Source organism: Papilio machaon, chromosome Z (assembly GCF_912999745.1).
Source record: "Papilio machaon chromosome Z, ilPapMach1.1, whole genome shotgun sequence".
NCBI lineage: Eukaryota > Metazoa > Arthropoda > Insecta > Lepidoptera > Papilionidae > Papilio > Papilio machaon.
In genome coordinates this window covers 6,899,003-6,926,494 of record NC_060016.1, presented here as the reverse complement: position 1 = coordinate 6,926,494, position 27,492 = coordinate 6,899,003, and the positions used below count along the sequence as shown (strand labels likewise).

The 27,492-nt window shown below is 33.4% G+C and overlaps 1 protein-coding gene across 4 annotated transcripts in view; it reads left to right on the top strand.

Moving 5' to 3' along the window:
* The window catches only part of LOC106717314 (protein nervous wreck), a 42,745-nt gene extending 17,476 nt beyond the window's left edge, over nucleotides 1-25,269 (top strand). For 2 of the 4 annotated variants that reach the window (XM_014511154.2, XM_014511155.2), the window contains exons 2-18: nucleotides 1,682-1,825; nucleotides 7,842-7,927; nucleotides 12,969-13,113; nucleotides 17,080-17,216; nucleotides 18,380-18,533; nucleotides 18,599-18,826; nucleotides 19,392-19,577; nucleotides 19,653-19,889; nucleotides 19,961-20,108; nucleotides 20,187-20,353; nucleotides 20,429-20,578; nucleotides 20,661-20,927; nucleotides 21,373-21,486; nucleotides 21,702-21,807; nucleotides 22,697-22,903; nucleotides 23,482-23,516; nucleotides 24,158-25,269. In XM_014511154.2, the coding sequence (XP_014366640.2) occupies nucleotides 1,682-1,825; nucleotides 7,842-7,927; nucleotides 12,969-13,113; nucleotides 17,080-17,216; nucleotides 18,380-18,533; nucleotides 18,599-18,826; nucleotides 19,392-19,577; nucleotides 19,653-19,889; nucleotides 19,961-20,108; nucleotides 20,187-20,353; nucleotides 20,429-20,578; nucleotides 20,661-20,927; nucleotides 21,373-21,486; nucleotides 21,702-21,807; nucleotides 22,697-22,903; nucleotides 23,482-23,516; nucleotides 24,158-24,622 (2,976 nt within the window). In that variant the 3' untranslated portion in view covers nucleotides 24,623-25,269. The remainder of the gene's footprint in view (nucleotides 1-1,681; nucleotides 1,826-7,841; nucleotides 7,928-12,968; nucleotides 13,114-17,079; nucleotides 17,217-18,379; nucleotides 18,534-18,598; nucleotides 18,827-19,391; nucleotides 19,578-19,652; nucleotides 19,890-19,960; nucleotides 20,109-20,186; nucleotides 20,354-20,428; nucleotides 20,579-20,660; nucleotides 20,928-21,372; nucleotides 21,487-21,701; nucleotides 21,808-22,696; nucleotides 22,904-23,481; nucleotides 23,517-24,157) is intronic. The other 2 variants (XM_014511156.2, XM_014511157.2) reach the window with 2 other exon arrangements.
* The last annotated feature ends 2,223 nt before the right edge of the window (nucleotides 25,270-27,492 follow it).

The window sequence follows — 27,492 nt, the reverse complement described above, 5'->3', positions numbered from 1 at the left end:
GCACAGAACAATGACTTGACGTAGCCCCAAAGAAAAAAATCTAGAGGCGTTAAATCGCACGAACGAGGCGGCCAATCGACTGGTCCATATCTCGAGATAACACGCTCATCAAACTTGTTCTTCAATAAATCTATTGTAACGTGTGCTGTGTGCTTGTGGCGCCATCCTGTTGAAACCACATGCTGTCCAAGTTCATATATTCCAATTCGGGCCAAAAATAATCGATAATCATGGCGCTATAATTTTTTTCTGTAGTAAATTTTTAAGATTTGCAGACGTTGTTCGTTCGTATATTTCACCATAACGAAAAGGTAATGACGATGTTAAGTGAAAAGGTGCATTCACAAACTAAATTCAAAATTGTGAAGTCCTTATTGGAAAAATTATTGTTCATGATACGAGTATAAAAAGCTCACTTATTTTTTAATTTGCCATCCATCTCAATATACTCATACAATTTTAATTCAATCTAGAAAACGCAAGAGTTTAGTAAATTCGAGAAAATATAAATAAAACTCGAAGAAATTTAATTATTGGACTGCAAATAATATTTATCGAGATAGTTGGAGGGATGGAAGATGCTTTAATGCTCAGTGGTCGTCGTTGCCAATCTTCAATCTTTAATCTTATTGCTTCGGATTAGTTTTAAAACGAAGCGGCAGGACAATTTATTTTTAGATTTAAAATTTATGAAGTAAGACGAAAGTAATAGGTTGAAAAATGTATTATGGAACCTTTCAAATTTCCCATTCCTACGCGCGTTGCCGACTTAAAAGGCATTTATCTGAGTGTGTCAAAGTATCAAATAATGTTCAAATGGTGTTTTTTTAATACACGTCGACAATGAAAAAACATGTCAGAAATTCTGCTAGAGAATTTTTATTTACACGTTTATTTTATAACACAATATCGTCTCACCGTTGTGTCATTAGAACTTTTAGCCATGTTCTATACATAAATGAGGCCTCGTAGTAGTGTTTTTTAGTTCGCGTCAAGGTTTTTTGATAATTTAATTGAAAATTTGTTACACTCTTCTATGGATGAAAACATTAAAAATTTATTATTTTATATTTCGATTCAAACAGCTAGATTACTGTAAAATCATAAGTCTCAAAGGAAAAGGAATAATCTATGGTTATTATATGATACTATGCAATTTTTAATAGTGATGACTCATTTGAAATTAGAACTCGATACAAACATACTAATAATTAATCGGATTCTGTGTACATTATATAGTCGAGTTGTCAAGTAACTAATGTTCAATATGTTTCACAAGTAATCAATCACCTTGACGTAGCAGATCACAGCGGCTTAACGTTATATTGAAGGTTGGCGTAGTCCCATTTACTAACAACAAGGTTTCGGACTACGAATAACCCTTCACTAACATTGTTTCTATAATATGGTGTATATAACGTCATCATTTTAGAAACAAGTTTCGTTAACTCAATATTGGTAAACAGTATTAACATCACCCATTCAGGGTTGCGAAATATTTCATGCAAAACAAAAGTTGGAAAATTTCGCTGTGAATGTTTTACCTTCACCTTGGCAAATTAGACCATATTTTTGGGTTTGTAATGTGACTAGATTACTGAAAACGTTATGATGAGTACTAGGAGAAGACGTGGAAATTTGGAAGAGAGGCTCAAGTGGTAAAATTTATTTATTGTTTCAGAGTAATTATACGAAGTTTCTAAAGAATCTTCACACGGAGCAGATCGCCAAGCTCCACGCGAAGAATCAGCATGAGTGCGACTTGCTGGAAGATCTGCGAACTTACATCATCAAACGTTCCGCCATCGAAAAGTCCTATTCTGAGGTAAGATGAAGAAACTCGCTTTAGATTCTGTATGGATCATTATCATTATTATCATATTTAGCCTCCGTCATTTTATTTCTGCTCATAGCCCTTACCTTAATGTCTTCCACCAAATAATTTTATTCAAAAATATATTCAAAAACATTTTTGATTCAAACCATAGTTTGGCTACCCCTGGTTAGAATATGAATGACGCACTCTAATATATTCTAGAATCTAAAGAGACTACGTTGCGGGCAACATCGATGTAAACAAACGTTATTACTTATTGTTGTCGGATACGTTTTCTGAACGAACCCCCGACCTTGGAAAATTTTAATAGCCTATTGTATTTATTATACCCATTTAAGCGATGAACTTTTAACAACGACGTACAAATTTGTTTCAGATAAAATATAATATGTGGGGTTTAACTAAATAATAATAAAAAATAGGAAGTTTCGCCCTTTTCTGCTTACGTGAGATTTGGTTAGTTGTAAATCCATAGCCAAAAACATGACAATTTACAATAAATATATATCTTTGGATTATTATTATTAATTCTGAGCGAATAAATACACTCTATCGATTTTTGATATCCGAATCTATGTCGACCATCGGCAATCGTAATCCTCTTTTAAATCAAGTCTTCGTTCAAGAAATGATACTCAAATGCATACCTTCTCAGATATGACGAATGTTTATTAACGGTGATTTGCACTTTAAAAAAAAGATGGATATTTTCCTTTACCATATCAAAAAAAGTCCTACGAGGTTTCTACGAGTATGTTAGTTACTACTTATGTTCTGCACAATTTATGTTCTATATTTGTATCTTAGAAACTTGACGAGATTACAAATGTGTACATTACATTTTTATTAGAATTTGGAGGTAAAACTTAATATTAGTTTACTTTGTACGGTACCGAAATTTGTGTTTGGAAAAACCCTGTTACTTTCCACGTTTACGTTTCACGGCGAAATTTTGGCCAAAATTGATTTCTGTTCACGGTATTTTTTTTAGATAACTCATGTAATAAATAAAATATTTATCTTATAAAAGTATTTAGTCTAGATTGTTTTTATTTGATACTTAAATATCAGATCAACGATGTTAATTAAGGACTGTTACCGGGAATGGAACACCCCACGTCTTAATTGAAGCCACGCTCAATCTCAATTAGATTGAGTTTGTTAAAGCAAAAAAAGGAATGATTTAATTTCTTACTTCTAAATAAAGTTTTCATTCTTGAATACAGATTTTTTCCTTCATGCAGAGAAAATGTACAAAACTCGAGGTCACTGCTTACTGTTAATTTTTATTTCTTTTCTAATTTATAGTTGATTTACAAAGAAATATTATAACCTTAGACAACACTTTGTCGTTGATTATACTGGTCTACAGTAGTTTTGTTGCCATAGATGTGAAAATTATTTTGGGTCCTTTTGTGCACACAATTCTATCAAACTATCAATGATTTTGTTAGATTTGCTCTGATTTTTTTAAATCTTTATTTTCATTTTACATTATAAAAATCAAAAAACGAGAAATAAAATAACAGATATATTTGTAAAGTCAGTAATATTTTGAGAAATTGGAATACATCGAAGTAAATAAAGAGGGAAAATGTTGAAAATATATTTTGTATTTCCATGAAACGCCTTTTATGAGCTTTTCCTTTATAATTCTTCAGGGGACAATCTCCTTTCAAAGACCAGCAGTAAACTGCCATCCCTGATGACCCTGATATCTTTCCTCCATCACTTTTAGATCTTGGTGCAATCGCTCTCCCTGTTCCTCACTATAATTTCCTAAATTATCCGGAAATATTTCTAAAGTTTCCGAGCCCAAACAGTAAAAGACTAGACTTCTTACGTACGATCAAACAGCCCATAGTCATTTAAGAAGGTGATCATAATGTTTTTGGTTTAAAATCTATCTAAAAGATACTATTTAAGTAACTCTGGGTGTGACAGTGAAACTTGTAATATAATGAGCAAAGCAACGGCTCGATAGCCCATGCGTAGAATGCAATTGGCACTTAGCCACCGTAAAACGTGTGATGGACGAATTCTTCCATGTGCAGAGTAATTCATTTGTCTGGGTCGATATCGACTACAGTCATTTTTTCTAGTACCAAAAAATGTGTCTCGGTCCCCGAAATCGTTTCGCGAACGGCACAGTCCGTGTGTCTACTCCATTATTGTACCAAAATGTATGCGTAAATAATTACCGTTAATGAGGCACATTGAACATTATGTATTCAGTAGAACCAATTTATGTCTCTTGGAATTATAGAGAAATCATTTTTTCCATTCAAAGAAGTATATAAATATAATAAGTAACTGTCGTAGACTACTCTGAATTATAAATAAACTTACTCTCTTTGTGTTCTTCCAGACTCTGTTCTAAGTCTATGCCAAATTTCAGCCGTTCTGGAGATACCTTCTAACAAACTATCGCATTTATACGAGGCATGCCTTTTAAGTTTTGTCGTTTGAAGAAAAAAACACAACTAGAATCTTATAATACTTTTTATTGTTTTTAAAGGTATTCACCACGTAGCTTAATACACTTTTCCATTCGCTCAAACCAGTTATTATAACATTTATTCCACTCTAAAGTGGGGGTGTTGAAAATGACTCACTTGAAAGCGTCGACTGCTTCTTCACCAGGCTGGAACCTTTGACCACGAAGACTTTTCTTAATTTTAGGAAATGTAAAGAAATCGTTAGGGCTTAGGTCAGGACTGTATGGAGGATGGTCAAGAATTTCTACTTTTTCCTGCTTCAAATACTCAATCGTTTGACGAGCGCTGTGTAAGCTTGCGTTGTCGTGGTGCAGGATAATGCGTCGCTTTGAGTTAGATTTTCGCATTTCGGCGATGACTGGTGGTAAACAAACTGTGGTATACCACTCTGCATTCACCGTTCTACGATCTTCAAGTGCAATTGTCGCAACATGGCCTTTTTTTCCAAAGAAGGTGGCCCACCATCTTCTTTAAAGTGCTTCGCGGACGAACAACTTTAGTCGGCTTTGGCTTGTTTTGAAAGACCCAGATTGTAGATTGTTGTTTGGAATCAGGATCGTAGGCATAGATCCAAGATTCGTCACTACTGATGATATCGTAGACGTGGTTTGACTCTCCTCGGTCCAACCTTTGCAGAGTTTTCTTACACCATCTGACGCGGGCCGCCTTGTGATCGTCTGAAAGCAGATGCGGTATCCAACGGCAAACTAGCTTTCTCACACCAAGCGCTTGATGCAAGATCTTCTGAATAGTTGTCCCTGAGATGCCTAATAGAACCTCTATCTCTCGATACGTCACATGACGATATTCGAGAATTAGTTGTCTCACAGCAATGATGTTATCTTCGGTGAAGGCGGATTTTGGACGTCCTTCGCGAGATTTTTCACTAAGACTAGTATGTCCACGCTGGAATTCTAAATACCAGCGTTCGACAGTCCGCAGACATGGGGCTTCATCACTGAACACAGATGTTAGCTCTTCAAAACACTGAAGCCGTGTCAGGCGTCTTTTAAAGTTGTAGAAAATTATTGCACGAACAGTTTCCTTAGAAAGATTCATTTTCGTACGTTACCTGGCAGATTCAAATCGACGCTGTGACTAAACAGTAGCATTAATCTTAATACTTTCAACTGTTTTAAGATTCAAAATGTAAGCACACTCGAATATAAAACAGTTCAAATTTCAAAATTGCCGGGAAATATTAAAACGACAGAACTTAAAAGGCATGCCTTGTAATATTAGCAAGATTCCTAGACTTGTTTATGGCTTGTATGAATTTGAACAACATGTTTACTTTGATCTCATTTTGAAACTCACATAGAAATCTCGTAAACATGTACGCTACAAAAGCTTCGTGCCTATTCGTGTCGGCTAATTATTTCGCCTGCGTATTACGGTTACATATTTTTCACATTTGTATAAAAATGTATTTAAATGTGTAAATAAAAATCTTTTTTTTAGACGAGGCACAAGTTGAATAGCTCAGAAATAATTAAGAAAATCTCAAAATCTAACACATCACAAGAAAGTTATGTCTGTAGGTATGTTTTTGCATCTTAATATTTCCTTTTCAAAATATTTGCTACAGGTTGAGCACCTGTCTTTTGTCGTACACATAAAAACAACACAGAAATGAAAAAAAGATAAAATATTGAAAACACAAACTTGTAACCCTAACGGTAGATAAATCCTAGAAATATCAATATACCTATGGTATGAAGTTACGTTATGGAATGAATAATTAAACGTAAACTGCAAGGTAAGAACAATAGTTGCGGCAACCTGTCAGCGTGAGGCTCGACATCTCACAATATGTTCCGTTTGTTTTTGTTCTCGACTTCATCTGTACTATAACGGAATACGAATACTGTACACAATATACAATTCTTTTGATAGAAATAATCTTAGTTCTTACACAGCTTAACACACAAAAATTAAATCGATCTCAAGTTAATTATTAGAATGTGAATATATAAATCTTTTTCGCGGCGAAAGCCTACAAATGTTGGAACAGAAAGTACTTGTCGTTTTATAACAGACAAGGTTAAATCTAAGGTTAATGAAATATACCTTTTATTCGACTTAATAATGCATTATTAAAAACTAATAAAAGGTTCTAATCTGTAAATAAAAACCTCATAGTTCTGTAAAATCTCGATTTTGATGCATGAAAAACAGCATTCGCAGCATGCACGAAAAACAGCATTCGCAGCATGCACTACTTTACTTATTTCATCAAAGAAAAATGTGTTTTAAAGGCATTGTGAGCTCGTTGAAATTAACGAAGAGTACGCCACGAGTATTAAAACATAAATAGTATATGTTCAAAGCCGATAAAACTGAAATTATTGGTTACTAAAATGAAAATAGTAATTAATTGAAATTATATTTCCATCGAAAAGTGGACTCGAAGAAATGTTGCTATTAATTGTATAAGTTATACACTATATGACTAAACTTTTACGAAACTAGGTGTGTGAAGACACCAATATCCAATATTAATTGCCTGAAACTTCTTTGAATTCTTTATCAAGTAACTGTTATACAAAAAAACAAAATTTGGTAAAAAGTTGAACATCTACAATGATTATAGAGTAAACTTTCATTGCTAAAGTAGTCATTATCTATTGATACGTATCAATAAAATTGTAGTGTCCGACCGAATATCGAAAAAAAATTGTCTACATATAATTTGTGTCTAATTATGAATTCCCACCGCCGAAGCACTTGTAAAGTATATCTCTACTTTTTCAAGGAGAGGGAGCGAAAAGACAATATCATTTTGTACAGGTGTTACAGTGGAAACTTATAAAAGTAAAATAAAGTTATAATATGTTTCTTTTCAAGCTTTGTTACTTTTAAACACATTTACATTTGTTTATAACTAGCTTTTGCCCGCAACTCCGTCCGCGCGGAATTAGAAAACTTAACCAGTCGCCTATGTGTTCTTTCAGATTATGTTCTACATCTGTGCCAAATTTAATTAAGATCCTTTGAACCGTTTCTGACATACCGTCTAACAAACATCCACCCGTCCATCTATCCATCTAAGCTTTCGCATTTCTTATAATATTATTAATATTAAAAAAATAAAATATGAATTTATATATTTACCTATATTTTTTACCTGATGTAACTTTCTCACGGTGAAAGGGGTATTTAAAGCACTTTAATCATATAGTTTGCAAACTACACATCTAAAAACAAAGCAACTTTTCCATTCTACATTATTAATAAATAAATTTGTAACTAGAATTAATAGAAGTGTTGTGAAAATACAAATATGAAATTAAAGGTTTTTTGATGTCTTTAAAATAACAAGAATCATCATAAAGCACCAGCTTTCATCTTATAACATTCAATCTCATAGAATCTTTAGATTTCTGGAAAGGAAAGATAGTAAATTAACTGATTCCAACCTAAGAATCGTTTTCTAACTAGATTTTCATCTGTGACATTTTAGTATGCAATCTAACATTAAATCAATATATTCATTTTGTTCCCAGGCTCTACTGAAAATATCTTCGGCCTATCTGAATAAGAAAATACCAAACATCCCTGACATTAAAGTCGATGGAGCTGAAGAAAAGTGGTATGTACTTTATTTTTTTAATACTGTCTCTAATACATTTTAAGTAAACAGCTGTGCGTTATTTACATGTTCGATTTTAAACAGATGTAATAATAGTATAAAATACAAATAGAACATAAAATAAGAGGTAACTCGAGAGCTTAGAGGTAACGTTTTGCACATCTGACACATAAAAAGTCACTTCATTCAATGACACAATGTCACACAAATTTACAGTCGTGAAAAAAAAAATCTCGGTACCCTCGACAACAAAAAACAATATCATCAGTCATCTTTATCACTCGCAATCAGTCGCAATGACAATTGTCGATAAAAGGGAAAAAATAAATGGATACCCCAGGTCAAAAGTGACCACTGTCATATTCAACAAATCTGTCATAAGTTATTGATATGTCAATTTATTAACATTCTTAATTTAGCTAACTGCAACCGACAGTGCTGCTGAACCGTCTAGCGAAGTATTAGGTCACCTCGTTGACCTCTTTGGGATATCAAACTGTGCAAGTCTATTACTGATTCTATTCACATAAGTACATGCATATAAACTAAAAAGCAGTTGGAACTAAAAAGCAGTAAATTCTAGCAAATTTCGATGTATTGCTCTAAATCCTTATTAATATATTACGACAAATTTAGTTGCGGTTTTTAACAATTGGTTAAAATTGTTTACAGAATTTATTATTTATGGTTACAAATAAAAAAAGTTTCTTTAAAGTAAATAATGTTTCAACATTGTAGAAAATTACATAATGCAAGATATTCCGCCATCTCTTGAAAAGAAACTCTGCGATATACATAGTATTGTAGAAATTATAATGAAGAAACTGAGTATTCAATTGGCTGAGTAAAAATTATAGGTTATAGTCCAACAAACTTATCTGGCACGGTGAGAGAGACGCGCTATGACTACGGTTAATTGTGTCAGGAAATATATAAAGCCTATTTTTAGTTAAACAAGGATATCTGGCCGATGAAAGAGGTGATTTTATCGCGGTTAGTTCCGTTTAAAAATATATTAAACCTACATGGGCATGGAAAATGGCATGAATAAAAAACATGACATATAAGGTACATATATTGTAGATATCTATAGACGTAAAAACGATTTATGAAAGAGTAATGTCTTGACAGAGATAAGGATATTTTTGACCCGGTAAGTCAAACTAAAATGTAATAGGTCACTAGAGTCCTCCTATTAATGTCAAAAAAGTGTCACAAAGTCCTATTCATACATATTTTCGTACTGTTGCTGTCGTGTCATTTTATTTTTCCTTGTGCCATTTTCTGTATCCTGGTGATTTTACATATTTGATATAACTAACCGCTATAGTGGCGCCTCTCTTAACGGGCTAGATATCCTTTTTTGACTACAAAGTAAGAACAAGGATTTTGTTTTTTAGATTGACAGGGACATCTGTGTGTTTTTGTAGTTTATTTTCACCTGTTTGTATTCTATTGGGTCAAATGAGTTTGCCAGTTTATAATATTACTAGCTGTCGCCCGCGACTCCGTGCGCGTGTAATTAAAAAACGTAATAAGTAGAATGTATTCTTCCGGATTATGTTCTTCATCTGTGCCAAATTTAATCAAGATCCGTTGAGCCGCTCCAGAGATACCTTCAAACAAACATCCATCCATCGATCCATCGATACTTTCGCATTTATAATATTTGGTTGTTGCGTTCATGTATCCATAAGAAAGTATATATTTTACATTAAACAACATGAAATAACGTCAGAGCACATTGTAAATTAGCAGATTTTAATTAAAACTACATCTCTTAATTACTCAATTTAACCGTATTAATGATAGAACACTACACAATAACCTGCTAAATGGAAAATTTCCACAAAACAAATTTGTGCATTAAAGCTTTGTGGGTGTTTTCGCATAAAATTATTATTTGAATATTAATAGCCGTCAGATACGATGTGTAGTTACATTGAAGTGGAAGTTTATTGGAGCCGACGGAGACGTATTGTTCAATAGCCCTTCATATATGTTAATCAAGGATGTGCTGGAATATGTTAAAGTATTAAGACCATACATTTACCTATTAATTCTACGATCTTATGAAAAAAGTAATTACTGTATAAGATTTTTTCCTTTGCGTATATAGTTTTAAATACATTTGTGTTCATATTTTTAAATAATCGCTTAGCGCTAAAGAATATTCCTTGTTCACATTCCATAACACATTTTAATTAAAATGCTTTTAATATGCTCAAGATATTATCGAACGAGCATATTAATACTGACAGCTTACATGAAGAGAAATGAATTATTATTATACTGTTCTTAAGATACGGGATTCATACAACGATTAGACTGTTTGAGCTCCCGATATTTCGGCACAGATTTATACGCCATGATCACGGGTTGACTGGCGTTGTGCGGTAGTGTGTCAAAAAACCTAATCGTGGTAAGAATCCCTTTTCTTACGAACTGTATATTAGTAAAAAACATGAAAGTTAGAAGTTATATATGAATTATTATGTTTAAACCAAAGCTTAAATATTTTAATATTATCAATTCATAATTTAAAGTCCCTTACTTTTCTATTTATTATGAGAAATCTACGTTAGAGAACTGATTCTAATTTATTAAATAAAATTATTGCTAAAAATGAAATAAGATTAGCATTATTTATTCATCTTTCCTACGCCTCTCCAAGTCGAAGCTAATAATTATACGTTCATATGTAATATAATCGCTAAATATAGCAACAGTTCCCAAGTGACATAAATATCTCTTCATCTTTTATAAGTTATTTTTTGTAGTAATTTTATACATGATCGAAAAAAATCCTTCAAGCATTTATTAGAGAGGGCTTTCTGTGTTAAACCCAAGAGCTTACAGTACATACTGTCTCATTATCTTCGAAAAAACAAAGATAAAACAATATTTCTGATGTACAAAGCTCTTTGAATGTCAGACTTTTTTACATTTCGATGTTTTTGTAACGCTATATAAATGGAATTGAAATGTTTAATTTTTTTGATATACTTAATGGAATAACAAGGTTTTATATCTATAAATATGCTTTGCTTCTCAAACGGGAAAGTTTTCGTTTGGTATTTCAGAAACTGTAGCTTGCTTTCGCCTTACGAATTTGTATGCACATTGCCGCAAAGCGACTGCTTTTTGGTATTCAAATATTATTAGGCAAATGCAACTTGCTTCTGTCGACCTCTACGAAGCGAAATTGTAACTTTCCGAGCTTATGATATATGTATATTTTATATTACCATCACAGAGCGCTTGTTACTATTGTTCTACTACTGACTACATCAAATATGATATGCAGAAAATGGTCCGCGAAAGTCGAATAAACTTAAATAACTTTTTTTAAAGGGACAAATAAATAGAAGTATGTACTAATGTTATCTGAAACCGGCCGTTTAAATATTATTAAGTGGCAGGATGACATTAGGGCTTTATTGTAATATAGCAGCAACTCGGCTAACTTTATCTTTCTCTTCTTAAACTCAAGAAAATTTAAAAAAATCTTTTAACCTCTTAGTCTCTCTTGATTGCTAAACGATCCTAGTTATTGTGAATGCTTCATCTTTTCAGACCCTTTTTGTCCAAGCATAAAAAGCTTAATCATAATCGATTCTACAGTAGAATTGGAAAAAGAATAAAGACGAGAATAGAATAAAAGCAATGTTTACTACAATTTTCACGTGAAACCTAATCGACGCGTTCATACCCGTAATGCTATTATTGTCTTTTTCGCGTCACACGTAATCGGCGCTCCATTTGTTACAATAATTGCTTCTTTTGTTGCGCTTCTCGTTTTATCCAATATTCTACTAAAGTTCTTTAAAATAAAAGTGAAAAATGTAAAAAGACTTCACGCAAAATGTATCAAAGCATCTCTCAGAAATATCGTGTTTTAAGATAGAATTAGAATAATATAGATTATTTAATTTTACAAACTTTGAGTGGATTGTAAGTTAATTATTATGCCCAAAAAGTAAGGGAGCAAGTTGTTGCGTAAGATTTATTTTATTACATGAAAAAATGAAAAAATATTTATTGACATCCAAAAATACAGTGAATTATCCAGGATCCTCGCACTAGGCGCAGCCTGTATCGCGAGGACCCTGCTCAGTGATTTAACAAGAAACATCGTTAGATGGCAACACATGGGCATTAAACAATGTTAGAATAGTTAGGAGTTAAGTGAACTACACAAGAAAACAAAATATACTCATTATAACTCACATGTGTTTATTATCTTTCTCTTTCTAGAAATATTCTGTGCCAGCCATGCTTCTAGATGTTTATAATTATTACCATACTTCTAATAAGTTATGGCCAGAAAAAGAATTCTATCCGATAACTTAGCGGTAGCAAAATGCGTAGGCACTTGAATTATCTGTCAAAGATTTGGCGTTCGGTGCGAATCTTAATAATTTTCGTTTTTAATCTGCATATCTTTAAATATTCCGTAATATATATTTTATTTAGTTACCACTTATATGCATACTTAAACATATAAGTGGAATGGAAGTCATTTTAATAATAATAACAAAATACACATTTAATTTTAAAAAGTAACTTAAATAAAAAAGGTAGAAAAACAGTAGTCATTGGCCGATCTAAAAAGGTTTATTAAGTAAGGTGCTCTGGCTATTTAAAAATAAACATCTTAATACTTTTTTTACAAAGTATAAATTGAAAGAGAAAGATGTTTTATAGGTAAATAGGTCGACTGACTCATTGGATTATACCAAATATATCCTAGTAAAATTTAACGAATAAAGACAAAGATTTTCTATACTGTACTGCGTTAAACTCGTAAAATTTGATCGTTTACAAGTTTTTTAGCAGCATACGGCAATGTTTGTTATTTTTGTTTAAATTTGTATTGAATAGCTTTATGAAACAAATTCGTCAAACATGTTTAATCGTTTACCGACCTTGTAGACGTAACAATTACGAATGACGTCATTGATTTTTACAATGTTGATTGCTAAATTATAACTTATATCGAGATATCGTGGATAGAATATAAAAGCAAGTTGTTTATTAGGAACATGTGGAATGTCTGGCGCACGGTACTTGAAGAGAACGAGAAGTTGGCCCGCGCCCGGCTCGCTGCCTGCGAGGTGTTCCAGCAGCAGATCGCTGACGAAGCCAAGTTCCTACGCCAGCATAAGATGAACGTTGCTAAAAAGGTAACAGACTAATAACCTCCGCATATAGTATTCTATTTCTCTCCGTCTTTGTGTCACCTCTTTCTAGTGGATCATATCGACATGTTCCTCAACTTTTCTCATACGATGTGAAATATATTTTTACCCGACTGATAAAAAGGGTAATATTTTACGCGTGTATGTAAGCTTTTTAATGTACAATGTGGGTTTATATGTATGTATGTAAATTTCATTGTGACGGCCTAGAGCCTCAATGATTGAACCGATTTTGTTGAGTGAGGTGTGATATGATTTGTCTTCTTCCAAGGCGCGTCATATATATTATATATTATATTGCGTATATTATATTGGCACAAAACACATCTAGTGAACGTGAGAGATGGAATTAAAAAATGTCACTCGCCAAATTTTTTTGTTCATTATCTTTTCGATGTTTTCGAGTATATTCTTAAACAAGAATGTATTACAATCTATTTATTAACAAAAATCTTTGTTTTAAAACTCGAAACAGTTAGGTATTTTAGTTTAAGGTTAGGCTATTGGCGGAATATCCGATCACCAAATAAATCAAACACTCAGTGCGTTTGCTCAGTGTTTGTTTTACACTATCAAATAACTGAACTATAAAGAACACAAACATAATGAGAACGGAAAATACGATTAAGTATCTTTATTAAGGTTAATTAAGCGATGAGTATATGCTTAAGCATTATTTATTCATGTCGCCCAAAATACAAGAATGTTTAATTTTACTTTAGCCTCCGTCTGACTCTATTATCATTAAAAAAGTGTTAATTAAAATATAGATGTTAATAGATGACCTGTGTTTTTGAATTGCTATAGTAACATATTTACCTATAGGTATTAACATGAACATGTTTCAGTCACAAAGTGTGGTATTAAGAAACAAAATTTTTTAAAAACAAAAAGTGATGTACGTTTTCGCTAACCTCTAAACATAAAAAAGCTAAAGACCGTGGTATTTTGTGCCTATTTCATTTTTACCATTTTTGCGCTGATGGCTGCGTTTGGTAGATTTGATGATGATTTGAACTACTAGTTAGATAATATTAACTGTCACAACAGGCGCGTTAGATTCGGTAACAACCTACCCATTTATAGAGATCAGTAATTATTTTTATAACATTGTCACAGATTATAAAGTCATTTTAACACATCATTAAACATGTTAATTGAAGAAAAAACTTCAAAATACGTGTAAACGTTTCATTTTTAAAACAATAAATAAAACACAATATTTTGAAATGAAAGCATTCAGAGTTAAGTTGTTTCAGCATTATATCGTCGGAAAATGTACGTAAATTCTAACCTTAACTCTGGCTCATTTATCACATCCTTTCTAATGCACGTCGCAATCGCAGTCATCTGTGCGACAAACATCTCGAAGGTTACCAACAACTCGTACATTACACGAAGCTTTCGCAAAAACGAAATAAAGTCTTTTACTTTCTATTCACTGTTGTGAATACACATTACTTCCATTTCGTGAACACTCTGTCTAACTTCTCTCGAGTCATACAATACGTTTTATACTTACGCTGATATTTTCAATCCCGTCTAGTATTTTTCATAGTAAAACATTGTAAATAGTAACAAGTGTATATATTACGCAAGCTTTTATATTATATACCGTTTTGTATGTAATCAAATTATTTCTTCTATTATTAAATTAAGGATTAACCAAAACTTTTGCAAATTTCTACGTTTATCCGCTTGAACACAACCTGGATATCAATCGGAATGATATGCAAGCGAAGTATACAATAGTGCCTAGGAGTAATTTGATATTTCATTTATAACTTACTTTACTACGTAGCACCACCTAGCACATTCAATAACTAACGCATGTCGTTCCTACATATCTTACAATTTTATAACCTTACTAACTATTGCCTGCAGCTCCGTCCACGCAAAATTAAAAAAAGAAAACTCTATAAGCAACTCTTGTTTTTTCATACTATGTTCTACATCTGTGTGAAATTTCATCAAGATCCGTTGAGATAGTTTCTAACAAATATCCCTCCATCTAAACATTCGCATTTATAATATTAATAGTAAGATTTTGCTCTAGGCAAAAGCCCTTTGACATGCGGGTGTGCGATATAAATGGTCTGCTTCCTACACATTTTTCATCTTTGTTACCGTCCTTTGCATACCCAAACGAGTTTAAATTGGTTTGGTTACACAGCTCTTTGGCACATGCAAATGGGATAGTGAAACACTTTACGCTGAGGCATTTTTATACAAATTTTCTCCTCCTGTCTGCACATACTCATTGAAAAGGACTACGTTTCTACTAACTTTTCTGTAGGATGTGTCACGGAGAACTCAAACAATATTAAATACAACGCAAATATTACTAATACCATTTCCAGTCACCAATGAAATTAAAATAACACGTTCAAATATTTCATTGCCAATTGTGGACAACTAGTTTGTATACAATTAAATATTGCAACAAGTCTTTGTAAGCATGGAATATGCTTTTCGCACTACCAGGTACGTACAATGTTCCTACAGTAGACGTACTGTTACGTGACATAACGTGTTTGTTTTATCGGAACTAATCTCTCATGTTTGATTTGTCTTCGAACATGCTACGAAGGTGCTACGAGATTACATCGACAGTTAAGTTATTCGTAAAGAAATAGCTATTTTAGAACAAAACACTACTAAAAGTTTATTATTAAAAACTGAGGTAAATTATTAACTTAAGCAGACCAACTTCTTGAAATAGTCTTAAAGCTGTAAATCCATAAAAGGGTAAGAAGTTTTTGTTAAAACATTTAAAACTATAAGTTTTAGTTTGAAACTATTCGCTCGGTAACAAACGCGTAATGAAAGTGTCAACTTAGTTTTCACCGACAGCCCCTAACGTGATTAATTAACGCTGCAGGTTGCATGTCCTGATGTTCCGTGTAAACGGTGCGGTCCGCACCAATGCAAATTTACCTTCCTACGGTCGAGCGCTGGTCACTGAATGCACTAAATGAATTGACGCCGTACTTGATTAACTTAGAGGTGAACTTGTTGGACCTGAACATTCAAAGGAATGCAAATTAAATGACTTAATTTATTAGATATCGGAATTTTTTCATTTTTCTAGAATCATATTAATGTTGAAAAAATTGCGTGAAATAAAACAGCACAATTTGTATTTACCCTGATATTTTTTTATGAATATGTGGGTTACATAGATTACATTTTGGAATTTCTATATCAATTACTTGTTATAACAGTTTCTTAAACTCGTAGTACAAGCCGGAAAACGAGCAATTTTGTTAAAATACTGAAGTGACTACAGCCATAGATGCTCGTAGTCTAAGAGCCGTTGTGAGGTCGACCTTAACCCATTTGATAACCAGTTGAGACATATTTTTATCAAACATTATTGATTAACAAACATGCCTATGATCCGTTACTTTGAATTAAATTACTCACAATCAATTTTCTTTTTTGCAGTCCATCCTATACGATTATTTTTGTAATTATATTATCTTTGTACCAAATTGGATTGATTTTTAGATCGGTGTAATTACCTATATTGACTTACATGTTCACGCCTGCTGGCAAATTAGCCATGAATAGAAATATTTTAAATTCTATTATGAATAGAAATATGTTAAATACAGTTGAGATTAAATTCATTTGGTTATCAAAAGAGTAAAGACGATGAAAAAAAATCAATTCAATTACAAATAACTTTGAATACATTTCGATAGGCAAATAATCATAGGCATGTTTGTTAATCAATAGTATTTGTTAAGAAATATGTCTCATGCGGTTATCATATGGATGGAGGTCAACTTTCAGCGCCATCTAGTAGGCAATAAAAAAGTTGTAGATGTTTTGCCTGCTTTTAATATACAGAAAAGAAGATATGCACGAAGAAGATTTCATCCCTTTTTGATAAATTTTGTCTCGACCAAATCCACTAGTTATTAAATATGGTAATTTATTTATCAGAGCACCGACTTGCTGGCCCAAGCACATAAGGAGCTGCAAATGAGCGTGCTCGATGTTGACAAGACCAAGAAGTTGTACTTCGACGAGGAGCACACAGCTCACGACGTGCGTGACAAGGCAAAGGACATCGAGGAAAAGTAAGTGCATTCATATACCTCTTCAACCTCGTGTCTAGCCGCGTCAACCGCGGTTCATTGTAATTCTTATAATAAAATGTATTTCTCGGTCACTGTTCAAAAATTATCAATATTTCTCACATAAGACAGAATTCCGTGAGAACGAGTTACAATTCTGGCGAAGCCGTCTGCCGCCGGCTGCTGTCTCATAGCTTTAATCTGTTAATTGAGATTAACGTCGAGTTCTAATGTCGCCCGATCCTTTGACTTATTAAAGCTCAAAAGCTTTAGTTACTCTAACCGCATTTAGGTGAAGTAAAATCTAAATATTGATTCACCGAAGTGATAATCAACCTAACTTCAACTTTTAAAAATAAACAAGGTTTCTTTAATAAAAGAAAAATTAAAGTTGTATTATATTCAACAAGTTACTCATTATATTAGATTTTGTAACAAATCGTGTGCATGTCGGCGGAACGGTCTTAATATTTTATACTGTAAATGAGCGGGCGGTAAATGAGGGAGAGGTTCACAAAGATTACAAAATACATAAGCAAAACAAGTTCCTCTGAATTATTCACTAACAGACTCACTTTAATATTTTCTTAGCTGCTAGACTTTCTGAACCTGAACCCTTTTAATATACATACGTGTAAATTAGCTTTTTCCTTCAATAAAGACTCCTTTAAATGTGATATCATCACGTGATGATATGCATACATGTCTTAAAAACATGTGAGAAGTCTTTTTCTCTATACAAAAACCACCACTTGTAATAATATATAACTTTCATATCAATAAAATTAAAGTGTCGGTAAAAATAAAAACATAAGCATCATCCATCATACCTCGATTCATTGTTCGTGTTTTAGATTTAACAGAATTTACACGTCAGAGTGAGCAGAATTCGCTCTCCGTAGTCTGTAATTCCTCACATGTACATTGATGTAGTACCCTTACTGACGTCGATATTATAGCATCTATTGTCCTGTATCGTATTGCTCTTAGCTTCAGCTAACTGGCAGTGATTCAATTAAGAATTGAATATTTCACTGGCATGGTACATTCTCTAAAGTTTAACTTAATTCAATTACGTCTCAGTCTGTTACGGTACACAAATTATATTTTTTAAATATCAGAAATAATCAATAATTACCAAGTACAGATAACTTTTTTTACTTTAGATTGAAGAAGAAGAAGGGTTCGTTTTTCCAATCCATTACATCCCTTCAGAAAAACAGCGCTAAAGTTTCATCTCGTCGTGACCAACTCGAGGAGAAATCTACTGGAGCGAGAAACGATTACTTGTTGAGCATTTCTGCAGCTAACGCTCACCAGGTAAAAATATTAAAAAACATGTAGTGCAATTTTTAATCAGTTATTATATAAAAATATTTTTATAGAACCGATACTTTCTGGTGGAACTTCAAACATGCATGCAAAATATGGAAGCTTCAGTTTACGAAAAAGTGTCTGAGTTTCTTACTCTGATGGGTCGCACTGAGCTTTTGACTTGTTCTGCCACTCAGCACTCCTTTGGTAAAATTAGGGATCAAGCCCAACAATTGACAAGGGAGTACAATTTGCAATGTCTTTACCTTTACTATCCCGTGCTTAAGCAACACATTCAGGTAAGAACTTTTCATTAAATACTTCTTAATATACTGAAGGTTATCTATCATTAGCCATGATGTTTATTATTTGTGATTTATATCAATGTCAAGAGAATTCAAAAAGTTAGTAGCAACTATCAACAACCGACTACGCATCAATTGGTAATAGTCTTCTAACACTACTCTTTCCAGTGCACACACGCAAAAAGGAAAAATAAACATTTACAGATTCTAGATTAAATAGATTTTACATTTAGAGATTTATAGATTTCTATAGAATATTCCTACGTATGTCCTCCACGTTTAAGTAAAATATTAATAAACGTAATTAGATATTCCGCCTCAGGTGATTCATTTTCCCAGTGTTCTTCATTACAATCAGTCGCCGTTTGTGAATTTATAATCACAGCGGGATTGACTCGTCTATAATTAAATACTGTAAAATGTTTATAAGCGAGAAAAATGTAAAACATTTTAACTTGTGCATTTTCCACGTACTTTAATTTACACAATCATAGTACCTTTACGGCACATTGCAACATCATTTTTAATTGCTCTTGGCTGACTTAAAACATTTTTGTAGTATGAATTTGAACCATGCGATAATGATCCCATTGACACCGTGACTATGGAGCACGAGTCAGTGTCGCAAACTCTGGCACAAGAAGCTCGTCGTTGGGCGACCCGTGTAGTTCGGGAGACTGCTCTTGTAAGAGATGCAACTCGTAAACTACAGCTTTACCAAGCAATGCGCGATGCAGGACAGAAAGTAAGATTCAATTAAAAAATATAATCTGACTTAACATTGACACCAATGCAAATACAAATCTTTAATTGTAACCAGGTTGACCCTAACGATCCCAATGGACCGGAATTAGAAGTGCGAATGGATGAGCTACGATCAAACATTCGTCGTTCTGAGACATCGCGGGCAAAATATGAGGCTAGACTGGAGTGCTTGAGAACTAGCGGTGCTCCCGTAGACGAATGGCTCAAGGAAATTGACTTATTGGCCGTACAAGATACATTGCCGCGTAGTAGCAGCCTGCTTAGCGTTCGTACCGATGCCTCGGGCGCAGCTGTACGTAATGACTTTATCTGTTTTGAGTTTTGTTTTAAAATTTACTACATTACTACGTACTTCATATTCAGGATCAACCTAGCTCGGATTCATTCTATGACAGCGATAATACTGAGGGTGAAGCAGGTACCTCTGCCGCTGCTACAGCTGGAACAAGTGGACACCAGCGTACCACGTCCGATTCTCAAAACGAGGATGAGCAAGATGAAGAAGTCGATGGTACTGATATTTTCATACAAAGATAATAACGAAAGATATTTTTATACTAGAAAATGTAAACTTCTGTTTATTTTCTAGGTGATTTGGAAGAAGATCGTATGCGTATAGAGCAGCTGACCGTTGGATGGGATGATCCAACTCAAGTTAATTGGGACGAGTCAGAACCTGAACCAGCAGCCCCGGAGACAACTACTGAGGCACCTGCTGCCCCATTGTACAAGTGCACTGCTTTGTACTCTTACACAGTAAGTTCTACAGCTAAAAATATCAAACTTCTCAGCAAAAACAATGTACAAAAATGAAAATTTTAAAAATTGTAGGCTCAAAATCCGGACGAACTGTCCATTATTGAAAATGAGCAACTGGAAGTGGTAGGAGAAGGTGACGGCGATGGTTGGCTCCGTGCTAGAAACTATCGCGGAGAAGAAGGATACGTGCCCCATAACTATCTGGATGTGGAAAGGGAACAGGTAGGTACAACTCGTAGAGGATTAATGGGAAAGGTAATAATTTGAAAAACAAATGTTAAAAAAATAATGTGACTTAATTTAGCCTTCCAGTACACCAGGACTCGTTACTCAAATTTCCTTCTCTTCTGTGGACTATACCGTGGAAGGAGAAGATGCTGATGTGGTGGTATCGCCAGATCAAATTTCAGTGATCTCAGCTCCGACCGCTAAACCCGAGGAAGCGAAGGTCGAAGAAGTTCCTAAAGCCGAGGCACCGCCTCCAGAACAGTTGCCCACTCTCGGTTTTTGTTTTGCTCTTTATGATTATGACGCAGAAGCATCCGATGAGCTCAATCTCGAGGAGGGACAGGTAAATATTTAATTACAAAATACAGATCACAAAATTATAGATAATAAATTCTCAAACCTAATTCCAAACCAAAATTTAGTAATTAGGGAGGTATGGAAAATTTAATTTTAATTAACCTTCAGTCAGAGCAAACGATGTTTGAAAGCTGAAGCCGACGCATATTACATGTATTACGCATATTTGAAATAATTTTAATGAAAGATACGCAGTTATTAAACTTCTACGTCTAGTAATTAGAATAAAATCTTGATCTTCTTAATCTCAAATAAATGATGTTTTAAATAAATAGAAATAGATTTAGATAAACTATATTCATACCATGTTTGACTATTTCAAGCGAAATTGTAGTGAAATACTGTTTTATTTATAATGATGCTGGCGCAGCCACCCAAAATAGGTCTTGACCTCTATTCTTTCCAAAATATTAACTTCTATTTCTGAACAGATAATTCGTATCGTCTCACGTGAGGCTCATGACGTGGATGACGGCTGGTGGCGTGGAGAAGTTAACGGCGTCGTCGGCAACTTCCCCTCGCTTATTGTCGAGGAGTGCGATGAGGTGAAATTAAACGAAACGAAATATGCCATAGTATATGCCAATCTTTTACCTTTGTATTACCTATATTTATTTGTAAAATATTTTAAGAACAAAGGAATGAGTATTTGTATAATGGGTTCACCTAATTTCTTTTTTGAATTTTTCCATAGTCACTTTACATACTAGATAGACGTTGATCAATGCATTTTTTAATTTAAATCTTGAAATGTGATTAGAATGGAGAGCCGCTGAGTACTGGCGAAGACTGGACTCCTCCAAGCTCTGCCCCCCCTGTGTTTTCATCTCCACCGAGGACTCCCGAAGCCGGCTATGATGAGGAGGGTATGACAACTTTTATATTGTCTCTCATTTTATTTTCCTTTCTGCCGCCGCTCGCACTGAAACAACTACTTTCTTTCTCTTATTTCGTCCTATCTCTTAACCGATTGTGTGTTAACGTAAAACAGTGTTGTTCCCGTCCGAACGGTAAATGTTTGTGTTGTAGATGTGTCTTATATGTTTTATTGTAATGTTAAACACATTGTAGCGGAATAATGTGCAATTAACGCGATAGATAGCTTTTTTGGCTGATTGGGTAAATGGTTGTCGTTTTAAGCCCCAATTGGAATGGTATTTTGTAACATACTGTATGTTGGTAGAATTCGTTAGGTAATACGGCGCTGAAAATCATAGGTCATCTACATTATCATGTTTGCATGAATAATTGTTTAATTTTGCACGATTATGCAGTAGCGGTAATTATTATTCAAATAAATATAAATATAAATCAAATAAATGTCATGAACTACTTATCGCCGTGTTGATATTTATACAGCTAAATTATTTGAACGGCAGAAGACATATGTTGTTATAAAATATTCTATTTAAATTGCAAGATGATGTGTGCATTTGAACAGTACAATTGGTTATCCTATGTCAATCTTCATTGTGTTTCTACCTTCAAGTTTTTCCACTTGATATTTCAATGACTTCCTGCCACTTAAATCTTTCTTCCCGCTGTAAATGTTTGTATGAAATCCAACACGATAAAACAAAACTAAATCTCTATAGTTAACTTGAACGTAGTATCAAAAAATTCACTTTGAAAGAATGTAAAGAATGTGATAAACATCAGCCTTTGTTAACTATAGAGAGGTTTTGCATTGATTTAATATTGTTAGGGTGGTTTTTGTGGTTGAAATATATGTACCCTATCCCTGGACGCCGCTAGTTGTCATGATGGATAACAACAATAGTAAGAGCGTCGCTCCGCCGGTCGAGCCGCCGCCGCCCCCGCCAGCCGACCTCGGCGACTCAATGGACAGTCAACCTGACTTCAGCTTTAATTTAGAGCTAAGTAGGAACCAACACGAGCAATACGATCTTCAATTCGACGAGGCAAACAATACCCAGATCACCCCCGCTGTCACCATAGTAGGTAAGTATGCGTGTTTACGGAAATGATGTACATATTGCAGTTATAATATAACCATTTCAATGTGTAGTTTACAAAAGAAAATAATTTTTAAAAGATAAAAATGGTACAAAATACTTTTTATGTTGTGTGTACTATACGAGTTTTATTTTTTTATTATTTTGTATATGAATGTTAATAATTGCAGCATTTATAAAATAAGATATATTTGTGTCTGGTGTAACTTAACAAGTTCACCCATACTAAGTTGAACACAAGCTCAGTGAAAAGTGGATGAAGCTCATTATCTGCTTGATTTCAGCTATATGATAATGTGATAGGTGATACAAGTACAGTGGAATTCGTTCGCGGTATTCCAATCTCCACAGTGAAAATGGCTTAAAAGCCTTATCCCTAAAAGTCTAAAATCATTGTTATACATAAATACGTATTACAGTTTACAACTGTAACTGTCATTATGGCATTTGTAGTTGAGAGTTGCCAGGTTTTAATTGAACTGGAATACCACCAACGATCGTGCTTGTTCACAAATTATGTAATGGCGTAATATTAACCGTATCCGAATTCTTTTCATGCACCAGTCGATGAAGTTGTCGGTGATAATATTGAGGATGAGGTTTGCTTTTTGTTTATAAATTTTGTAATAAAATATTAGGCATGCTTTTATTTCTTGCAGCGATTGTTTTGCAGTGTTTCTGTTTCTTGGCACTTGCTGCTAGATTTTACAGTGCCAGATGTTACACAAGGAACTTTCTGAAACATTGCAACAAATTGTATAATTAACTTTTTATTAATCACATTTCCAAAAGTAACAACCACCTATGACTTTTAAAATACTTACAACATTTGGCGCTTGAATAATTAGACATAGCGTATCGATAAACGTAATAAGCTTTAGTAAAGATTAAATAATTAAAAGACATGGCTATTTTAATAAATACTTTGTCTTATATATGTTGATTTATGAACTTCCATTCTTGTTTTTTTTTTTAATATAGAGTTATAAAATTATACTATTTAGTAATATTTTAAATGAGTAACATCACATTCCATATAACCATTATTAGTTCTTCCATGGCTTTTCATTCTGCATGATTAATGCATGCACATATTTAAATTATGACAAATAATTTAATACCTATTAAATTATTTATAAATAATTGTTAATTGATATTAACGCTTAAATATTATTGACTCCACGATTTTACGATGTTCTTATGTGTCTTTACTGTTTTTAAACGTGTGTTATGCTAATAGGACGAAGAAGTGCAGGCCCCTCCGCCGCCACCGCCCCCGCCTCAGCCCAAACCTGCGCCTCTGATTGTTGAAGCTGGCAGCAGCGGCTGCGGCCTCGGAGTGGCGCAGATTGTGATCACCGCCGCTACACCCATGGTCGAAGAGCCTGACCAGCCGTTCCCTCCGCCAGAACAGGAGCCCCAACCCCAGCAAGACGAGAACGATGACGAAGAGTCCTCGCTCTCGGAGCAAACGGCCGTGTGCTTGCGCGACTCCGGCGACGGCACGGCGCCCTCCGCCCCTCACCCTGCATCCAGCTCCACTGCGTCCGAGGGCGAGTCGACCGGCGCCTCGGTAGCCTCCGGTCCCCCCACCGCGCCTCAGTCTCCCCCCGCGGCACCGCGAGCTGGCCGAGCCTCCATCCCCGACGAACTGGAACCCGCACAACTCGCGAGGCTTACCGACCTAAAGGAGTCTAACGCTTAGATCTGAAGTCTCCGCTGAATGAAACTTCTTACTCTATCTCTAAGCTCTGTAATCGATGTTACTGACCCGTCGGTAGGTTTTTTTTCAACGATGCTACGCGATCATCCCCCAAACGTTTAACTAAAACTTTTATACATATATATAGTAGTATCTAATGATTACTATATTTGATCAATTTTGTGATCTGTATCACTAAAGAACATCGCGCAAAATATTATTTACTTACATGAAAATAATAATAAAAGTATTACATAAGAAAAAAAATCGAAAGGTAGTTACTTGTCACGTGTTCATTTCTTTATCCCCCACTATTGTTTTAGTTTCCATCGGAACGACATGACCTATTTAAATATAAATCTTTAACACTCTAGCTATGGGATGGATCTTAAAAAGTATAATACGGTTCGCACTCACTCGTTGGTGGTCTCTTTGCGATGTGTTTAAATAAACCACTAGGCCGTTTCTCAACGCATGCCTTTAATAATTCGAATTTCAAATTTCGACGGTAATTATGCAGTAACAATTACTTCATCATGTCAAATAAGCTTAACTTAGTTATTAAGCTATTTACGAACTTTTATACACAAATTAATAAGTAGTCAAATTACTTTTAGTATTTGAATATTTGACAATAGAACTAATAGAGAAGCAAGAACTTTGTTGAAGTTTGTAATTGATTAGTATTTACTACTTTTTGTATTAAGATAACGACATCGCAGGATCTTAAAACTTTTATAGAGTATTTTATGAATATATTCCTTAGGCCTAGTTAATTCTAATTTTGTCAGTACGATAAACAGAAAATAATACTTATATTATGTTTTCAAAACACATATATTACATTATGATGTTACAAACGAGCATTTCCTCGATGTCCTTACTCCTTTAGTACTTCTATGGATTCTGTCGAGTTAGTGACGTCAAACAAACTAGAACATCCATTGGCCGATTAAACATCGTTATAATAATATTTTGTAACAATCACTCTAAGAATTATATATTCAAGAAACAAGTATCAAATTCGTATTTTGCTCCGTAAGCAATATATAAGTGTTGTATAGTACTTAGTTTACAGTTTGTTTTTTTTTAATATTTTATTGTAGCAAAATTGACTTATTGTAAATACATTTTACAATTGGATAATTACTTAATTTAAAAAAAAACAATATTTCCATTTTGTTAAAACCATACGTTTATGTTTTTAAAATTTATTTTGTTGATTCCATTGCATTATACATTTGCCTACAGTGGCCTAACAACTAAATAAGTCAATAATCTTAATAACTTATCGAATATACGTTTGCAGTGAGAAGCGGTCGTAAAGTAGAGATAATGTATATAAATAAATATTTATTTACTAACTTCTAGTTCGCTGGTACAGCACGTATATAAGGAATGTCAAATAGATGGCATGTTAGTGTTATAGCCGTAGATATAGCGCGTTGTCTTATATCTTGATATTTTCGGAACTAATTTGTTTTTAAATTTTAATTATCATTTTTGCATAAATAAATGAAACGTAGTACATACTGTGCCGACCCTCCGAAAGAAACATTATGACGTGGTCCATACCTAGTGAAAATAGTTCTTATTTTTAAGTAACTTATTGTTTATTTCACTTTTTTGTTTTAATATTTTACTGTAAGGTAAAAAGGAATTCAATATTTCGATATTTTGTTCCATTTATCGGGACAAATCCCAAGATTTGAAGAACCCTTTGAGATAAACTAATTTTCAGTGTGAAAAGGTATTTAATTAGACTGCAATGAGATTATATATGGCACTTTGGCGGTAACGAGCAATTTCGTATTATTTATTTTTTAGCTACGTCATTAACCGAACTATACGGATGATGTCTGACTTGACTCTAGACTTATAATTTTTATTTCTACTTATGGTCTTTTTAAATAAATGTACTTATACTGAAAATAACTTAATATAGATCAATCAAACAGTTTTCTAATATTAGTTTAAAACTTGAAACTGTTAAGATATAACCAAAGCGCAAAGGAAGTTTGGTATAGGAAAATTAGGTTGTTGATTATTACCACTGGATAATGTAGGTGAAGAGGAGGTGGGCAATTTGTGGTGAAAATGTTCAAAGTCAAATAATCTTAAGAATATACAGGGTGTTACTACCTTCTCGTTTCTGCTTCATCATAATTCTAAATGAAACATTTTCGCAACTTTGTAATACTTTCTTTACAGTATTACATGCTATCTTACTAAAACTATTGGAGGGATATTTGTTTACTTTATTATTTAAACTTTTCTATTAATGTAGAAAACTTTATAACTAAAAAATTATTATAACTTTTTTTTTTCAATCTGTTACCACGGGTTCATAATACTTAAACGTATTTCAATTATTTGTTTATAATCATTTAACAATTATAAACGTAGTTAAATAAATTTTGCTTAAGATTATATTAAATGTTGTGTTATAGGATTTAAAAAAAAATATTGTAGACACAAATATGTAATTACACGTTAGTAATAACGTAATTAACGTTAATTGTTTAATGTCAGTAGAAATAGAAGGTTCATTATCGATCATTTGAATAATTATATTATCGTCGTTCATCGGTCAACTTAAATAGCAAATTAATGATTTAATTATTGTCACGCTGCTACTAAGGCTTTAGTGGAAATCATATATTTATTCGTAGATATATCATTAAACGATCACTATTAACTAGAACTGTATTTAGTTAGTATTTTATTTAGTTCTCTAAAATTCGTTAAAATTTTATTTTAGTTCTTATAATTAAATATTTAGTTTTTTTTTTGTTGTTATCATATACCTCAGTATTATTCCTTTGTTACGTTGAAATGGTTGTGGTAGATTTAAAAAAAAGTTTTGGTTTTTA